This window comes from Trematomus bernacchii, unplaced genomic scaffold (assembly GCF_902827165.1).
Source record: "Trematomus bernacchii unplaced genomic scaffold, fTreBer1.1, whole genome shotgun sequence".
In the NCBI taxonomy this organism is placed as follows: domain Eukaryota; kingdom Metazoa; phylum Chordata; class Actinopteri; order Perciformes; family Nototheniidae; genus Trematomus; species Trematomus bernacchii.
In genome coordinates, this window is record NW_022987973.1 from 8490493 (window position 1) to 8510923 (window position 20431).

Here is a 20431-nt window from a genome sequence, read left to right on the forward strand (position 1 = left end):
TATATATCCATGATGGAATATTTTATGGAATAAATCATATTGTACAAGAATTTGTCACAAAACCAAAAATGCATTAGCTTAACAACATATTCTATAGGCTAAATACAGTGCCTCAGTGCATTACAAGAGGATCCTCTTCAGTTCCTACTTTTACCAGAGTGACAGATCAGCAGCGAGAGAGTAGAGAGACATTTATAATTTGTAAACTTGCATTGGTAAATATAAAGCAGTGAATGCAAAAACTGAAGCAAAGCATTATGTACAAGCATGTCAACCATCACACATATTCCCAGAAGAAATCGTGGAGAGTCCATTTTGTGGAGCAGATGAAACTACTGGCCTATCAGAGAGGCCGTCGCCACCTGGTTTCTTAGATTTCAGTCCAAACAAACTGAAGAGTTTCATCAACATCAGGTCCACAATCTCCTCCTCTTCGGATGGCTGGAAGAACATTGAGTAATATGCATAACTCAATCAGTATCAAGTAATTTGTAATGGATAGATTATTTGAGACTATGTGTGCAATACGACAATACGTCAGACTCAGTCAGTTACCTTGTGATGGATCTGCTCTTGAGTGAATGCCACCAGAATTACAGAGATGAACAGGTTCAGCACCACAAAGGTCATGAACACAATGCAGGAGCCGATGAGAAAAGCTCCAAGCACTGGATTGTAATCCAGAACCTGCAGGATCAGAAGGAAGACATACACTGAAGAAGGTTCGGCTGTCCAAATCTGCTGTGCTACAATTATTATAGTCTCATACTGACCTCTTCATAGTTAAAAATGCCAAGCTGCAGGCTGACCATGGTCTGCGCAGAATCCATCAGAGTTCGATAGGAGTAAAGCTTCCAGCCATACATCAGGTTAGACTGAAAAAAAGAAATCTGTGTGAATGAAAAGTTCTATTTCACTGATACAACAGAAAGAAATGCAGTGGCTCCAGCTGCATGTTGATATGTTGATGTTATAGTGTGGGAAACAGCTCACAGCAATAGAGTAGGCCATGAACATGATCGTCATGACCACCAGAAAGCCTGAGATATCAGTCCAGGCTCGCTGCAGGGTGGCTGTGATCATGTGCAGCTTTGGGTTCAGTCTCAGCAGGTGCCACAGTTTGACTGTAGCCAGCAGTACCAGGAAGGCAATCAGATACCCCAGCACCGCATCCGCCTTGGCTGTCTCATGGAAACTGGCATATCTGGAGACAGCGTGGGAGCACAGAGCGTTGTATTGCATTTAATATGGATTGAGGAAATAATAGCTGTCAAACGAATGCACTAATATTTTGTGATAGGAATTGTAATTCAATTTACAAATTCTGTGTATATTTTAATTTCTAAAGGTTCAAATGGGGTATTATCACTGAGCATTTGTCAGATTATAAAAAAACTAAAATGTAGACAGCTACAAATTGTAAAATGAGCTGAGCTTTCACTAGCTTAATGGTAAATGGACTGTATTTATATAACGCTTTATGCAGTCTTTATGACCCCTCAAAGCTCTTTACTTCTGCAAGCCATCATTCACACAGAGCAAAGTGGCACTTGCTCAAGGTACAGTAGCTAACATTCACAGCTACCACCTGCATAGCATATACTCTAACGCAGGGGTCGGCAACCCCTGGCACGCGTGCCACCAATGGCACGCGGCACCGTAACCAGTGGCACACTAGGAATAAGTGGAATAAGTGTACAAAATATTTATTTTATTTTCGGATCCTGAACGAGACCGCCGCCAGAGCGCGTCTCCCCGTTACCTGCAGAAGGAAGCCATGCACGCAACGCAGCCCCGCTCTCTTTAACTCCAGGCGACTTTCTGCCGCTTTCCTCCGTGGTGCAGGGCTGATAGTTTCACCACAGAGGAAAGCACTTCACAAATTGCAGTACCCATAAGGAGCTGTAAAAATGCCCCAGTTTTTGCGTGGCGATCGATATCGGCCGATACTCACTCTCTGCCGATCGATCGGTGCTCTCTAAAAAGGCCGATCGCGAGGCGTAACATACATGACACTTTTCTCTGTGTGCGGCAAAACAAGCTCGCAAAAAAATCGCTTCACCAGTCTGGCAGTATTTTAAGGTGTCCGAAAATGACAATAAAATAGTGGTGCAACATGTGTGAAGCAGAAATCCTGCAGCTCCACCCGCTGTGACGGACCGGTGAGCGGAGCAAAACACACAAGTTAGACCTAACACACTTAGCTATTTTATCTACCTTTGGAACTAGTTATACATATATTTATTCTTCACTGTCACTCATTACTGGATCAGTGAGCTGCATGAGATACTGACAGGCTGTCAGGAGAGAGAGAGAGAGGGAGAGAGGAAAAGAGAGCGCTTCCGCTCATTTCTCCCGTGTTATTATCCAAAGTTAATGTAAACTTGAATAATGTAGGCTACTTCATTTGAATGTAACAATTATGTTGGTTTTTGTTTGTGGAAGCGCCAGTGAATGAGCCCCATTAACTGAGTTTTAAACATCACTTTTCACGAGTGTTTTCGTCGAGCTCTTCAAACCCCCCCGTTGATAATTCACGATCGTCGGCACGCTGATAAAACATTTTTTTTAGAATGGCACTTCATATCAAAAAGGTTGCCGACCCCTGCTCTAACGGTACGTCCACACAGCAGCGTTAAAAAAATCTTCCAACGCTTCTGCCCATTCACTTTCAATGGGGTGACGTCACTTTGCCTCACTTTTCGCCGAACTGCATTGTGGGAAGCAGAGCGGAGCTTTGCTGGCGTTTCAGGCTGCAAAAGTTGAGCAATGTTCAACTTTTGAAGCTTCTGAAGCTTCGGTGGAAGCGTCAGCCAATCAAATCCCGTTTATGCAGCCAATCAAACCGCGTGTATGCTGGGAGAGACACACCGCAGGTCAATTCCTCATATTCCAAAAAATGGAGCAAGCTTCAACGCACGCCGCTGTGTGGACGGGCCGTAACAACTGTTTGCAAGCTCCTCAAATATTTCAATGCATATGTTTTGTGCCTACAAAATGTTCAGGTTTTATGTCAGTGATTCCCAGTATTTATCTGAACAGAATAAAGAAAGCTAAATTATTGTGAAATAGTAAAACTGTACCCGTATTACTACTGTATTACATTAAATAAGCAATACTTATTGTTCATACCAATGTTAAGAGACCATGAGTATTTACTTGCATGGATTGTGTTAAATATATTGCTTACTGGTCTTTGTTGTTCTGGTAGTAGTCCATGTCCCGGTTTCCCAGTAAAGTCCTCTTGATGAAGACGGACAGCGCGCTCCAGCTGAGGATGATGATGGCCAGCTCCAGCAGGTTCAACTTACTCTTGAGATAAGTCCATCTCTGCTGTTTCATCAGCTTTCCCTGTCAGGAGGAGAGGAGTTTATGTGAGAAGCTTTTATTATTACTATTGATGTTAGTAAACTCTAGTTATATGAGTCCATACCTGGATAAACATGTAATAGAAGATAAAGAGGAAGTAAATGGCTTCAGAGGCCATGACAAAGATGTGAAGGCCACCGGTTGACTGGTAAAGGCGCACGCTCTGAAGCTCACTGCGAAACTGGAAAGCTCCTGGAGGAAATACAAAGAGACCGACAACATGAGTCTTAGAACAGTAAAGAGAGTTTCTGTGCAGCTCACAAACAGAAGCTGGACATGGACTGCGTACCTAAAGCTGTGGTCTCCAGCATGAGAGTGACAATGCAGAAGAGGTTGACGTTGGCATTGTACACGGTGAACTCAACAAAGACCGCTTGAGTGTACACATCAAACCAGGTGTTGTCATAAAGGTACTGAAGGGATCTACAGAAACAACATTATTAAATGATATGATAAGGGCAAGCGTGGCGCAATTGAGTTGTATATAACTATCAACAAGAAAACATGTGAAATTCATTTTAGGTTAGGTGAACAATAAATAATGCAGGTTTTCTAATTATTGTATGTCGAAAAAGCAGAAATTCCCAAGACTTAAGGAGCTTGAACTTTCAACGTTTTGACATTAATTTAATGTCATCAACTAATCAATTTGTAGACTCATTGTTTCAGTTATCATCTGCCTGTCATTGGATTAAAGTAATTGTCAGTGTTCTCTTCATATATCACATATTATACCTGCTGGAATTTTGTAAATCTGGCCCCAGATCCACCACAAACCCTCCTCCTCTGTAGAGCATCACATTGCCCCAGATGGGGTAGGCCCTCAGTTTTCTCTGGGACTGGTACGTCCACGGGCTCTGAAGGTTCAGCGAGGTGTTATCCCCCTCAGAGCGGCTCCATCCTGGACCGTAGGAGCCCATGTCCTCCATCTCCCAGGAGTACAGAGCGTGACAGTCCGGCACAGACTTCTGCATGGAGGGAGCCACATGGCAGGAGTTTGGAAGCACCCTCACCTGGCGAAGACGAGCGTTACCCACCAGCTTGGAGTTTCCATCAGTGATAAATCCTGTGAAAGATTATTAGGTAACAAGAATAAAGACAGTTAATGAAAACTCATAAAAAACGTTTTGTATAAAACATATTTTTATGTGTCAACGTTTAGTTTGGGTTATACTTAATCCATATTTTGAACTACACCAGGCCTTTTTACATTGTTACGATACCTTAAGACATAAATATACTGTTGACATAATTAAGTATATGTATTAGAGTAGGAAGGAACAAAGGCACATGCAAGAGTTGAAGTTCACACATTACAAATGTGTATTATATCTCGTATTTGAAAATAATATTTCAACAGCAAAAAGAACAATGAGGTGATAATTGTAAATGTTCATACAGGGTTTAAGTTTAAATGTGAAATACTCAGAAATCCCTCAATACCAGCCTATTATTTCCTTTTATTTTCAATACAAGGAACAAAGCTACTGTAACATCAGGTAACCAAAGCCAAAATGAAAAAAAGGCTGATATTAGCTACGTGTATAAACACCAAATGATGACAGCCTAATCTTTTGCATGTGTTTACGTTTTATAATAAGTCGACAAACAAAGATATGCAAATGTTAAAGGTGAATCGTTTAAATACAGTTAATAAGGTTACAACACACTGACCTGGGTACTCTCCAAACAAGTTGCTCAGCAGAGTTGTGTTGGCCCAGTCGAACACATCCCGAATGCTCATACTCTCTGAGATCCCTTTGCTGAAGCTCTGTCGAATGTGCTGGGTCAGAAAGTAAGCGTTGGGGTCCCTCTGACCGTACGCCACCAGGAGCAACATCCACATGAATCCCATGTAGGCTGCATCACAAACATGTCACATCAGCATCTTAAAACCTATTACATTGCCTCCTATATTGTTTGAAAGTGGTTCTCTTACCAAGAATCTCTCTTACGAGGGCGAAGACTTTCTGTTCTTTAATCATGTTGTTTCTGATCTTCTCGATGTCAGTAGGAGGAGGCGGCTGATAGAAACTGCATGTGCTGTCTCTTCTTGCTGCACGCACCGCATCGGGATCATCTAAGAGAGGGATGTTGTACTATATGTTTTTTATTCCACACAAAACAATACAAAGAACAATAAAAACTGTAAAATACGAACCTGGGTTTCTCAGATTGTCCTCTAACTGAGGCTCTCCGTACTCTTCCTGGTCCACTTTCTTCAGGACAAGAGCGAAGAAAGCAGCAAATCCAAGAACCTGTGAAGGCAGTTCAGAATGTATGACTAGATCATAATGTGTATGTATCATAAATACAATGCAGACTACAGTACAGGGAAGGTACCCTGGAGGACCCAGAAAGACCCATTTTTATAAAGCAATTCCTTTATTGATGTTATATCTAATACAATTCCTTAAAATATATATTTGACAATTGAATAGATGTAATAGACAAAATATTTTAAAACATTTCTAAAGATACTTATAAAACCCAAATATGTTTAAAACCTAATAAAATTATTTATTAAATTATTTATTTATTTGTCCTTTATCAGAGTTTTTTAGATTTGACTCCAATTGTCTATTGGTTTGCTTTAATTTGACCTTTATCTCAGATAACTAAAATGTGTCTTTCACTGTTTCAGTGTTAATTTAAATGACATGAGAATATATTAAATTGATTGATTTATTAAATCATTTAATTGGCTTTAAGTTTATCTGTTTAGTAACATCTCATTATCACAAAACAATCTGGTCTGTTGTTAAAACAGACCAAGCTCACTTATTGAATTACTTTTTAAACATTTGCAAAACTATTTATATTATCCTTGTTTGTTCGGATCTTCAGCTGTAATGTTGCTCACCTTCAGCGGCTGAGTAATAAAGAGACTCTCAAAGAAAGAGACCAACATGGAGATTAGCCAGCTGATGGAGCGGTCCTTCCCGTACGTCAGCCCGTACATCATGGTGAAGTATCCTGAAACGCCGCTGGTTGCGATCACCAGAATCCAGCCAATAAACACAAACCACCACGGCAGCCCTCCTTGGGATCGCTTCTTGGTGGAGTCTCCGTTGATGCTCTCATCAGGACTAAGGCTGCCGTCCAGCTGTTCTCCTTCCAGGTCAGACGAGGGGAGGTGGTACTCCAGGAGACCCTTCATCCCCTGAACTTGCTGCATGGCTCGGTTGAAGCTGTCTGGGTTGGGAAAGCGAGACGGACCCAGCAAACCCAGCTCCTTCTCAACATGACGCAGCTGCTTGTACAGGTACCGACTGTTGTTGCTCTTCTTCTGAACCCCTTCTGAAGTCCTCTCAGGGCTCCCACACACACTGTTTTCTGTCCATGCAAAAATGTGTGTTAGTCCGTCAAGATTTCAAATGCATCATGCCAATATGTGTCATTCAGAGTAAACATTTGTTATGGATAAAGAGATAGACACATTTTAACAATGCACATTCAGAGCCATTGGGTTTTCTTTTAAGAGATTTCTTTGAGGTTGTTGCATTATTTTTAGATATGTGTAGATTCCTTTAGCTTTTTGAATATCCCTAATGTATTAAATGCCAAATATGTAGCCTCCAAATGGACCAGCCAGTCAAAATGTGAAACACAAGCTATGAAGAAAGTTGTAAAGGTCACGTTGCGGTTTACCTTGTAGATTAACTGCTCGTAAGCTGAGAATCATAGAGCGATCCCTTTTAGAGGCCTCAGTGTAAAAGTCTCCATCAGCACGGTTCTGCTGCCGTATGATGTCCTCCACCAGAGACAGCAGCGTGTTGATGTCCGTCTGATGTCCAGGCCGGAGCTCCAGGTGAGGCAGAGGACTCTTCATGGCCTTAGAGAGTGACTGAGCAATTCTCTTTATATCCTAATGAAGAAACCAAAAAGAAAGCACTTTAAACACTTCGGACATGGAGGACAGATGAGTAATTATGCCCTATATTACCTTACCTTGATCACAGTATCTGGTGTGATGTCCTTCAACTCTTTCTGAGGGGAAGACGTCTCTTTGGGAGAAACCCGACCAGTCTTTCCTTGTTTAGATGTGTCCGTCTTGGCGCCCTTCTCTCGAGGACGAGTGTTTCTGAAGATACTCACGATCAGGAGATTAATGGGAAACATGATGATTGAACTTTGAATGCCAATCATAACCTGTTGCCAGGTGAACTCGATGTGACCTGCAAAGTAAAGTGTTAATTTAGATAGTTTAAATCGGTTTCATAAAGGATTTGATCTTCATCAGGTATGTATTTGTTTGACTCTGGGAAGGCTATTCTACGCAATCCTGTTCTAATGTAATACCTAATGTAATACCTAATGTAGAATTATTATTCAATGAACCTCCCCTGAAAATGTTTAGACCCCCCAAGGGGCGGCCTTGCCTTCTATTTTAAAAACTGAATTTAAGAGCCTTGAAAGCTTTGACATTTGAGGTTTTGTTACCTACCCAGGTCCATAGTCTGCTCAGAGGGGTCAGTGGGGATGCCCCAAAACATGATGCTGGTCAGCATGGTGCACAGCAGCAGGGAAAAACAGCAGGACACTCGCTGAACACGAGTGAAAGTGCTGCAGGGAGGCCGACTAATGACAGAGAACCAGATGTGGCCGTCCCTAAAATCCTTGGCTGTCTTCATAAAGAACAGGTTACTAAAAAGATAAATGGGAAAAGTGGATTCAGAAATAATGAACCACCTCAGATTCCTTGGTAATATGTTGAATCAGATCCATGTCCGGTCTTACCTAAACTGCTTCAAATCCATCTCGGTTGCTACTGGGAACACTTTATCTGGAGAGCACTCTCCCACATCTACAGCCAGCCAGGAGTTACACAGGAAGTGCCATTTCTGACCATTCTCCAGATCCTGCACCGTCACTTTGTTGACATACCTACATTACATACAAATAATTATTGTGTGTGCCAAAAATGAAGCTTCCCATGTAATCATCACCATGTCTCATGCTCTAGGCCGTACCATGCAGGATGAGCTCCTGAGTTGTCGTGCCACAGCCTGATACTCTGCAGATCTCCGAGTGAAAAGTGTGTTGTCAGCAGGAACATGTCCCCCCCACCCCTCTCAAACACTGGCTTCTCATGGTCCGTCAGGTGGTGGGGGTCACTTTCTCCCTCTGTGCCCAGCAGGGTTATCGTCACCTACAAACAAAAATAGGTAAATGGAGTTGTCAGTATCATAAATAATGTGCAACAGAAGCACTATTTTGTTTGTGTCAACAGGCATTACTGACCTGAGAGGAGGTGGATGCACCATGCCGATGCCCTGTGCTGATATTCAGCATGTAACGATACTCTGCCAAGGGGTCATTATCCTCCAGTACTGTTATCTTGACCTGCAAGTGAGTGTGAAGTCACATTTATAATGAGCAAATGCAATGACATTAAGGTAGACATGTTATACATCATCAAATGTAAGATAAATAAAACATTGAAATACATTTAAATCACAGACTTGCTATTTTAGTTATTTTAATGTGAGTGCATTTTGTAAATCAGAGCAGGTTGTTACTCTGTAGAACAAGGTTTAATGCAAAAACCACACCCAGTTTACATAGAACTGAGATGTCTTAAATTTTAAAAAATGGGGTTTTCTACCATGGTGCTAATACTTTGAGAGTATACTTTTGTATGTGTAGGCAACAGAGTCTGAATTAGTCCTCCCAAATGGTCTGCCATATCAAATCTAAAATATAAAGTGTGGAAAGTCTTTGATTAGAATCACCTTAGCTGAGTCCTGGATGTCTTTCCTGCGTGCCCACACAACCACCAAGAAATAAGCAGCAAAGATGGCCCCCACAAAACACACCACCACAGGATTGGTGGTGAATGTAGCAAACAGTTCTGCAGTACGTGAGACATCCACCAAGTTGGGCATGACAAAGAAAGAGCTGCCAAAGAAAGTTAAGTGGTTACAGAGACACTGGGTGACCAGAGGCGTGGTGAGAGGACCGACCTGCAGGAAAAACAAAAACATGGCTGTTAAACTTCAGGGATCACTTTTTAAAGATATTGATGAAACCACTGCGGATGTGTGTTTTTTCTTACCCTGCAGCCATCTTCACTCCAAGAAGTGTCAGTTTCATTCCAGTATTTGCACTGGGCAGCGATGGAAATGACAGTGACTGTGGCGTTGATGGATTTTACGCCTGGCTCAATAATGGGCTTCATGACCAGGTAGTGCTCTCCGACTTCTCCTCCTCTGTCTTTGGGACTCAGCACCCAGGTGTATTTTTCCTCTATTTTCAAATACAGAAAACACACACACATGGAGGCACATATGTACATATTCAGCATATTATCTCATTATGATCTCAAATATAGATTAAAATTGTATTTAGGCAATATACTGTGCACTGTAAAAAGTATATATGGAAGCCTAATGTTACCTTCTTTGGCATTCTCTAGAGGGAACTGGGTCTTGGCTATATAATTCTCATTATTTGGATAATCTTTAAATCCCAGGAATATCACAAAGGAGATGTTTTCCGACGGCTCCATTTTTAGCACCAGTGTAACATCCGGAGAGGGAACGTCAATTATTAATGTGCTGTAATTGGCCAGGTCTAGCACTGTGCTGTTCTCCTGCCCAACATCAAGCCTGGGTAGGAGAATCTAAAAACCAAGAAAACAAATTAGTCTGAACAATTATTCAGTCACCATGAATAAAGTAACGAAAAGCAACTCAAAAACAAACATTACCTCTATCTCGTCGGGTAAATTCTCTACAGGAATGACAGTGCCGTTCACTCTGGTGAGAGAGACAGACCCAACAGTTCCTGTGATGTTTCCCCCCTTCCAAGAATATGGGTTCTTCTCAAAACTCATCATCTGGAAAGAGCAGGACACTGATCTTTTTTCATACGTAAAACATTTCTAAGCAGACCTGATCCCACATATTGTTTATGTACACTTTCCTACAGACAAAATGGCTCAGTCTTTTTATTTTGGTTCCACAGTTGTAGGTGTCAGTGTTATCAGATATTAATAACGTTTTGAGATACAATTCCTCTCTCCTCGACTGTATTTAGCTTTGAAAGATTACACGTTTTGGCCCAAAAGAGTGCAAGCATTAAACAAAAAAAGAAGATTTGTTAGGAATGCAAACAATTATGTCATTGTTTTTGAGGAACAAACCTTCATTTTTAACTGAGCCAGTATTATGGATTTTTTTTATGGAAGCCCCCTGCTGTCCAAATGCAGTATATACATATTTCTACCACACTTGAGTAGGGCAATAGACATAACAAATATCAGGCTATAACAGCATCTACCCTTCACACTGCACACACTCACTCTGACATCCACTGGCTCCTCTGGAGAGACAATATGAGCAGGCAGTTTGGGGAAGGAAAATCTGGAGGAGCTGTTCTTCTGGACATTTATGTCCTGCAAATTCATCTTTTCTGAAGACACTCTGTGGGAAACAGCATCAGAAATATCTTTGTTATTACAGCAAACCCTAGTTTATTTTTAAGTACTAGCTTGTTCATCTGTCAGTCATCTCTTACCTGTTTACATACACACTGATCTGACCAGATTCAATGATGGCAGGGTCTCCATTCAGCTTTTTATTATTCAGCAAAGCACTTTGAACATTTCCTATCCCAGTAAGAAGAAAATCTGAGACTTTTTTCTGTGGGAAACAAATGGTATGTTGTTTGGTATGTGGAAAAACAGATATTAAGCAATATCAGTGACAGTTTTGTTCTTACATTGGACGAAACATTCAAAATATTACTGGCTGCTTCGACTATTGGTGTAGCCGCCTGCACGACTTCTCCGTCATCTCCGTCCTCCTGATTAACACTGATGGTGTTGAGTGAGAAGCTGAGGTCTGCCAACAATGAACCTGCTTCTTCCTGAAGAGGAAGTACAGCAACAGATCAGATACAGTAGATATGTATACAACTTTTAAAAGAGATGATGGACATGTATCATACTACGATCCACACATTTATGAATGAAATTATTATCCAAACATCATATTACTTCTAAGTTCACTTAAGTTGAAACAGGCAGTTAAGAAATAAAATGCTTTTAAATACTGTCCAGCATCCTGAACCAAAAGTTATACATTTATTTTGTTGTGTGCCAGTAACTCAGATTTCAGCCTTAATTTACAAAGTCTTTAAAAAAAGGACTGTCTATACTGCATTTCCATATTGATTACCAGAAATGTTATCTACTGTACTGTACTTGAGCAGCGGGTGTGAGCTCGTCCGGCCGCTGGGTGAGTCCGGCCACAGCCCTGGCCGTCACTTGCACTTCCTGAGTCGTGTTGCTGGGTGAGTCCAGCAGTACTTTGGTCATTTTTGTCAGCATTTGCTTCCTTAGCTGAAAGAAGGAGATGCTGATTAACTCTCAGTGCAACAACAACATCCATTTTCATCATCAACTGCATTCTGTTACCTCCGTCCTTGCATCCTTCTGATCTTTGTCGTCCTCTGTGTTCAGCATATCAGAAACTGAAGTGAATATTTGTCCGAGTGCCTCTCCAGAGAGAAGACCCTGCTGCTCTAACTGACTCAGCGAGTCCTCCACTGCAGACTGGAGCGCCTCCACAGACTTACTGGAGCTGCTTTTACGTACCTTGAGGAATATAAACAGTGACAGAATTATTTTAAGACTTTATCGGCCCTCAATTGTGAAGCTCACTGTGTCAAACTCTGTAACCTCTTTACCTCTATAAATATCATCGTTATTATTATTTTTATTTTGACATGGACAGCACGTTTCTCTTATCCTCCAATGACACACATCACACTTCACAATACTCCCATCTCATCTGAGTTATGGGACTGTATCTGTATGTTTCTGTGAACTGTCTGTGAAACACATCTTCTCTCTCTTACATAAATCATTAATGGTAGATGACAAACCTGAGTGGAGACAGTTGTGGTGGCTTTCTCATACTCATTTTTCATAGTCACCACAACAGACAGACTGTAATTGTTGTTGGCATCTCCGAGAGGCAGGAAGACAGATTTAACCTCATTTGCGTTACTGCAGCGCAGATGTTTTCCTTGAAGACAAAATATGCCATTAAGTAAAACGGTTTTAATTAATTCTCCATTATGTATATGTTTGCTTAATGACAAAAGCATTACAATTCTCCACATGTCATTATTTTCAGAGCAGAACTGTTCTTTCAAAGGTCAGCTTTCCTCATCAAGCTTTCTTCGACATTTGTTTGTTAATGTGCAAGTACTCTGCTTTCAATAATATTTTGTGTTTGTATGGTTTGATAGCAAAATATCTATATTACATTGTTAAAAGAATACTCCCTTTCACTCATTGTACAATCAATAATCTATAAATCTTTAACTGCACAACCCAAGTTGCTCTTTTAAAGGTTCCCTCATAACAGAGTTGTTTTTGTAGTTGAAACATTAATTAAATCAAGAGGCACATTCTCACCTGTTTCTGTTTTGAAGCAATACAAACAGCCTGTGGAGCAGAAAGAGCTTGCTTGGCAGGTGATGTCAAAAGCATCAAGAACAGTTCCTGACTCTGGAGAGATGCTACATGATGGGGGAATGAGCTCTGCAGGAGCATCAGTGGCAGCTGGTTCAGTTGGCTCAGGACCGGGTAATGGAAGAGTGTACTTGGCAAAACCTGGCTCATTCTGACCTGCAGAAAAAATAAATAAATACAGATTTTATAAACCAATGTACCTTCTTTCTTAAAGCAACACTTTATATTAGCTTCCCAATATGTCATTTGTAGTCTTAAACAAAGCACTGGGTTTCAAAAGGCCCAAAAACCTTTAAAACCTACAATTTGATTTGCTGAAAAGAAACGTATGACTGACTATGGGATGTGAACGCACCATAAGCAATTACACTGATGTTGTGTGAAGTCTCCCTTGAAACCTTCAGATGTTGGCTGTGCACAACATATTCAGTGATTCCCTCCTGCCTCTCAATAGGTGGCTTTCTTCCCGCTTCAGAGTAACATGTTTCGAGGTCATCCTGAGAAAAGGTGGTCATTTATGGTCAATTTACACATTCATTTCTTATGCCACAGTTAAAAATCAATTGTATTGCTGTTCCAGACTTACTGTCGCAGGTTTTGGGTCCTCAATATACCAAACTACCTCTGGGCAGGTTGTCACACACCTCATTCTGAGGCTTACATTGTCATTGACATTTAATGAAGCGCAATCATCACAACTGCAAGAATGAAAGTAAATATATGAATGCAGTTTTTAGTATTTATAAAACCTGCCGAAAACCTGGAAACGTGAGCTTTTTCCTGTTATTCTTTTCCCTTTTTACCTTATGGTGACATCTTTGAATTCTTTTGGAGCCACAGTAATGCACTTTGAAGCTGACGCAAAGTCAACCCATTCCCTAAACCAGGTGGTCCTCCTCACAGTTAAAGTGTAATTGAAGAAATCAAAGGGATTCGGAAGGCAATCTTTTTCAATAACATGAGTTTCATCCTTTGTTTTGTTTTTGCATTTGCAGTTTCCTTCTGTATTGAAAGAAGCAGAAGTATAGTTTTAAAATATCACTTCAACAATGAAAAGATGACAAATATCATAAATCACACAGTATCATTGCAGCATATTATTTCCATTAAGGGAAGGAGAAAGTAACCAAGTAGGACTTCACCAATAACTGCAATCTCTGAAACTACCATACCATTAACCATGCAATACCTGTGTGATACAGTGTGTGCATTTAAATGATGGTGTCCTAGCTATTTGGAGGTTCTGTGTTAGTTGTAAACATGTAAACATCAGATCCTGGTTTAAAAAAACCTGTCTTGGTTAGGCTAAACCACAATTGCTAGTTAAGTGCGTTAACAAAAACCAGAAAAATCTTTGAATCCAGAAGAAATGGCAGGCTTCTGATTATTTAGTTAATTAAAGAATGTAAGAATGATTTATACTGAAATGAAACTGAAAGTCTGACACCAGAAAGGCTGAAATGAAAGTAAAAGTTGAATACTGATGACGATAATTTGTATTGGCACTTACATTATCACATGAGCCAAATTTAGCTGGGTAAAATTGCCATCGGGGACCACACAGCCACACACTTTAATTATGGTTCAACTATCATTTAATATTAGCCAAGTCAGAATCAGAATCAGAATCAGAAACAGGTTTATTGCCAGATAGGTTAACACGAGGAATTTGACTTGGTGAAGTGGTTGAACAATGGTCATACTTACTACATTTCCATTCAAATTTCAGTCCTTTGCTGGACAATGATTCAGTTCCAGTCGCACTCAGTGTGACACTCTGAGAGTAGTCAACCACAGTGTCCGGAGCAGCAGTTATTTTGAAATCATTTGTACTCACACTACCTGTCTGTAAATGAAAACAGAGTCAGAGTCATTGTGCTGTCACAGAAACACTTTAAACATATGCATATATTAATATTGTTTAATAACAATGTCCTATACCCCGTTTGCTTGTTTATCTGGGGTGGAGTCAGAATAATTCAGGCAAGCCCGGACAATGTTCTCCAAGTCCACGTCCACATCAGAATCAGAGAAGGCATTCATGGCTCGTACCTTCACCTTCAACAGCCCTTCAGCAAAATAGTTTTTAGTTAAAAGCAGTGAATATATGGTTTATTGCTTTCATTTAACTCTCATCCTACCAACATGTTGATCAAACAAGGACTACTAACTGGGGACAACAATTATAAGAAACAACCACCATAGCATAATGTTAATTATTTTTTTTCAAAGCGTTAGCAATTATGAAGTTAATGTGATCCAAGCAGTTTCAATTGGATATTTTTAACTTCCTCGATCCCATGAAAACGCACTAATAAAACAGAAACAGAAAACATTGATATCAAGTCATTAGGAACAAGTTAATTGACGGAGTCATTGAAAGTTGCAATGAAAGAATAAATCAGCTGTAAGATATGAAAAAATATATAGTCATAGGTTAATTATCATACAGGTGATTTATACAAGCTGTACTGTAAGTAGCATCTACCTTTGAGTGGGCTGGTGAACGTATAAGCTTGTAAGCTGCCATTGAGCATGTCTCTTGTCTCGGAGAGCGTGTCCCTGACTCCAGTCAGAGTGAAGAGCAGCTCCACAGGGGCTCCTCGCTCCACCGAAACACCAAAGATGAGATCAGTAGAGTCAGGACACTCGTCGTCCTCTGCTATCACCGAGGCCTGCAGGCCTTCAATGGGCTCCAGCAGACACAGCCCCAGATCAGTGGTCAGTGCGTGGGCTGTGACTCTGTTAGAGGCAGTCAGAGTCAGGTTGTGGCAGCCCGGTCCAAGCTTCTCCACCAAACCTGCACTCAGCGTCATGTTGTGGGGTTCCATCCCTCTCTCCGCTGACGAGTTTGCAACCAGATGGCCTTCATGTTGGATTGAGTAGGAAACATTTGTACCTATTTACAGGGGAAAAAGGGGATCAATTTATTCTGCATTCTGGTGATTTATCAGAGCATTTATCCCCTACAGTGTTAGACAGACTCACCCGCTGTCACTATCACCTGGATCTTCACAGGCCTGCCATTGAGAGCGTTGCATTTAGTGCCATCTGTTGACATATTTCTGCTAAAGCACTTAATGACACCAAAATCTTTAACAGGCTCCTGAATGGTTATCGCTTTTTGAGCTGTAACACGGTAATCTTTGGTAGTGCACTCCACAACGACCATGAAAACACCAGGTCGGTTGAATGTATGCATCACAGTGCTCTCCATCCTACAAGACAGGTAAAGTATAAGCACAAATACAGTTAAATGCACCTATAAAGTTAATGAATAAAAATATTGAATATCTTTTTATTTATATTTATCTGGTTTAATGCAAGTCTTGCTCACTCTTCTGGGCTGTATGGATCAATATTGTGGCCATCTCCAGCATTCAGTGTGCATGTGAGGTTTCCCTGAAAAGGATGAAGGAGCCACTTCACAGTGATGGGGACATTATCAAAGACGGCCGCCAGCTTGCTCAACAACAAGTGAAGCCCTGAGAGAAAATCACATTGTTAAATTGTACCATGAAACATTGCTTCAGAAAAGTTTGTCCACATATCACAAGCCTGACATTTTAACCACTAGTATGGGGTCAACACCTGTTGTTTCAGTAAAACAGCGCAGGACACTTACATTGACTCTGCTGAAAACACCAGCGAGGCAATTATTTGAAATGTATTGGTAGGTTATATGGCTAAAGCTAGGCTTATGTTATTGAATTTACTCCTTCTAATAATGATCATACGTCATAGTTAAGAGAGATAAAGTGTAGTCTTTGTATAGTAGACGTAAAATCTGACCATGTTTGCAGGTGTACTCTACAGACAGGTAACTTCCCAGCACAGCACATGGTTCACCAAAAGAGCTCAGATCCACTGGAGCCTGGCACGCCTGCCGTCCTTGGCAATTAGCTGGAATGACACATAAATTAATGAAATGAAAATGTTTTGCAGATTATCTTTCAATCATACTTATTTAGAGGGCTTGAAAATATTGTTTTGGTAGGTAAGCATGACACTTGTAATGTTCATCCTATTAAATGTAAATAAACATACATGTGTAGTGATGGATTTACAACAGTGAAAGACACCAAGTCCTCCAGCATAAGTAATCCTAGACTGATATGAATCTGAATGTAAATATACTTTAAAGTCCATGTTTTCAGCGCCTAGGGGGGGATTTGCCTAATATCTTTTCTCTTGAGTGTAATCCTTTAGTCTGCACTCACACGGCAATGATCGCTTTTGTGTTTGACACAAAACATGAAACAAAAACATAATTTATGGGGATTTTCTTAGAGCCGCTTTAACAAAGCCCAACATGTTCCCATAGCTGCCTTCCATCACAGCTGATGTGTTTGCAGAGCAGAAAAAAAGGCCAGTTCCCACATTTATAATTCATGTTAAGGAAAATAAATATTTATGTCATTTATAACACCTTTTACAGAATCCGTCACATCTATCCAGCTGCACTCTTCCTGGGAGGATGTGGGTGAGGCAGCAGGGTTTAATCGGCAGTAGTGAATTGTTTTTCGACCATAGAAGCTGTCATCTATCTCTACAAGTTGACCCGAACCACATTGTACTGTTGCATTCTTCCCATCACAGGCAATATATCTCCCAGAATCTAAAGAAAGAAAGAAGAAATGTTAAGGGAGCAAACAAAACATGAGTATAATACTATTTGTTGATTTACTTATGATTGTATACCAAACTGGCAAATGAAGTTGAGTTCCTGGCTGCAGTTTCCTGCCGCTTCCCACTGAAAACCTGACTGTTTTAGGATATGTCCACAGGCTGCATCTGCATCTGGCATGTTCACCCAGTTACTATAGCTGACATCTGAGCCATCCAGCCAGGCAAGGGAACCTGGGAAAGAAAGAAAATACCATTTGATTTGATAAAGAAACTATTTTTAATTTAGCTATTTAGGCTCAAATGCTGTAAAAATATGTTATCCCCACAGATGTTTAACACAAGGTTGTTTCCCTTATCTGTACCTATTGTTAAGTTAATTGTTACGATGCAATTTAGGGATCGTAAAACAACCAAGCAATAGATTGAGCCGTTGACAGGATGAATGAGGGGGAAAGGATATAAAGACACATTTGTAAATCAGACCACTTGACAGCCAGCCTTTTGAAACGTTTAAATGAATGACGAACATATCTTAGTACACCAGCTGCAGGAGGGAGATATCAGAATGTGTCTTCTAACAAATGTCAGTAAACAAACACATTACAGATCTATACAATGGACATGCCAGCTGACCAATGAGATAGCAGCAGAGGTGGTAATCTTCATTACTGACATTATTCAATACAATCATTGATCACAGAGATTCAAATGTGTTGTTCAGTAACAAGTATTTAAAAATAGTAGTTAGAGAAACTGAAGATTTAAACAAAAAATCTACAGTATATAAAAAAGGTATACAATGCCATTAGAAGCCATGCAGTGCCAACGTTTGTCCCCCCTCACTCCCTAATGCTCTCTCACCATCGGTGGCAGCAGAGTCGATCGTGAGGTTTGGAGCGGCAGGTGCCAGCCCGAGCCACCATTCCTTCTCCGGGTCCAGGTGCTTCTGGAGGAACTGCTGGGTTTCATCATTTAGGATGAAGGCTAGGTGTCCTCCGCCTCGCTCACACCACCCCTGGGAGCTGAGGAAGGATCGCTGCAGACCCACAAACTCATAGCATGAGCCGTCAAAGTCCTCCTGGGATTCTGGGCAGGATAGAGCTTCTGTATCCTCCTGAGCATAGCAAGTGATGAAGAGTAGCATTAAAGTCAGAGTGGGGAAACTGGTGCTTTCCATCTCTGCACCCTTGCACTGCTCAGACTCGTTGGCAACATCATGTCTTTAAAGGGTACTGACGTCACCAGTTGGCACTTTGGGATAATTTGTGACATTACAATTGCTTCCTTACTGGCTGTCCAGCTTTGTGCTCCCATTATTCTTGTGTGTAAACAAGGCTCAGGCCTGTATTGAAAGGGGGCCAACGCTCCCTGTCAACAGTCACTGATTACTTCTCTGCCTCCATTAATGTAGGGCTCCACAACCTGCAGAGGGAGATAAGCTTCTCTTTCAGACCTGAACATGAAAATGTCAACCTGAAGTTTAAAGGAAGCCAGGGGTTTCAATGGCCTGATGTATTAGTAGTGATGTGTAAAATGGTAAGGTATTAGCCTTAACTTTACATGGTGTTAAATTATTAACTTAAACAAATATACACTAATGTGTTAAAATATAAACGTGATGAAGAATTCTCCTCTATGGAAGATTAGTAGAGCATTTACATGGCAGACAGAAACAGCTATTATTAATGACATAACAACAACTGCATTTGATTTAGGTATGCCAGCTGCAATGTTCTGGGACAGATGTTTTCCCAGAAGACATTTTGAAAAGAAATGGCAGGAAAAGCAAAGGTGTAAATGAAAAAATATTAATGCTGATTTGACAACAGTTTCAGCTTCAGGGGCCTGTTGTTGTACCGTTATTCGCTTACCGGAACAAAATTCCAACTGTGTTTTATCTCATATGATAACTGAAATTCTTTGCAGAGAAAAATATACGTTTAAATTATTATAAGATTAAGTTTGAATAGCCTACTAGCACCTTTGTCTCCAATGTGCTTATTTCATAGATCATTAGATTCCATACACAATTGTAAGTGGATTATTTATGAATATTTAGAGTTAACCTGAATATTTGTATATCACATGTCAAGAATAACATTTCAATGTTAAGCCTTTTAATGGCTCATAATGATACACCGTATACGAAACAGAAAACTATTATGTGATTGGAAAGGATTAACATTTTCCAAAATTATTTAAAAAAAAAGAATAAACAATATAATATACATATCTTAGAGGGTTTGAATTGTAATTAAATGTTAGTGAGTCCAAATTATATTATCGTGTATAATCAAACATCTCTGAGCATTTTTTTTTAAGGTTTTAGGTTTTAATCTCAAACCGACTCACCCGGATGTCTGACGTCATAATTGTGAGACGATGCTCTCTCCGAGGACATGACTTTTTGAATAAATACAGTAGATTTAATAAACGTCCCGGGATTATACTGACGCTATATCTTTAAAATGTTGGCTCTTAAACGGAGCTTGAGCGGAACTATGCTCTCTGCTCTGCGGGTGTTTCACACTAACCAAGTAAATACACTTCTCTGTAGTTTAGACCTGTTATGCTAACAGCAGAAAGCTAAAGTTGACGTAGCTCGTCGCTCACCCTCGTTTGTCCTCCTGCCTCCACAGGTTGTTGTTGTGTCCGGCCATGTGCAGCAGAGATGTGTTTCCACACAGACAGACGGAGAGACCCGGATCGTTAACATACTGAAGGAGAAGTTTCCATCGGCCGCATCGCTTAAAGTTGTAGATATATCAGGTAAACACACACCTGTCACGTGACTGGCTGCACGTTTCTGCCTGCATCTATTCCAGATGTTCAAGTACTTTTTTTTTAGACATGTGTACAACATACTGAAATGAAAGGGTTGTTTGTGTGATCTTGTGCTGTTTTTAGGTGGTTGTGGGGCCATGTATGAGATCCATATAGAGTCGA

The 20431-nt window shown here is 40.6% G+C and overlaps 1 protein-coding gene across 1 annotated transcript; it reads right to left on the bottom strand.

Moving 5' to 3' along the window:
- On the bottom strand, positions 1-20179 carry LOC117471389 (polycystic kidney disease protein 1-like 2; the record flags this gene model as incomplete). Its single annotated transcript, XM_034116359.1, has 42 exons — positions 1-441; positions 556-687; positions 774-875; positions 994-1204; positions 3191-3351; positions 3434-3561; positions 3659-3792; positions 4105-4435; positions 5044-5229; positions 5309-5449; positions 5531-5627; positions 6233-6705; positions 7021-7237; positions 7321-7547; positions 7817-8016; positions 8110-8256; positions 8343-8521; positions 8614-8715; positions 9105-9335; positions 9428-9618; positions 9769-9994; positions 10082-10210; positions 10676-10796; positions 10891-11015; positions 11095-11241; positions 11579-11716; positions 11792-11971; positions 12262-12404; positions 12800-13012; positions 13212-13353; positions 13443-13554; positions 13660-13858; positions 14564-14702; positions 14798-14925; positions 15345-15755; positions 15845-16074; positions 16194-16341; positions 16649-16759; positions 17286-17474; positions 17558-17716; positions 18347-18599; positions 20099-20179. Coding segments are annotated over 42 exons (7485 nt in total), but the record flags the coding sequence as incomplete, so codon positions are not given.
- Between the last annotated feature and the right edge of the window lie 252 nt (positions 20180-20431).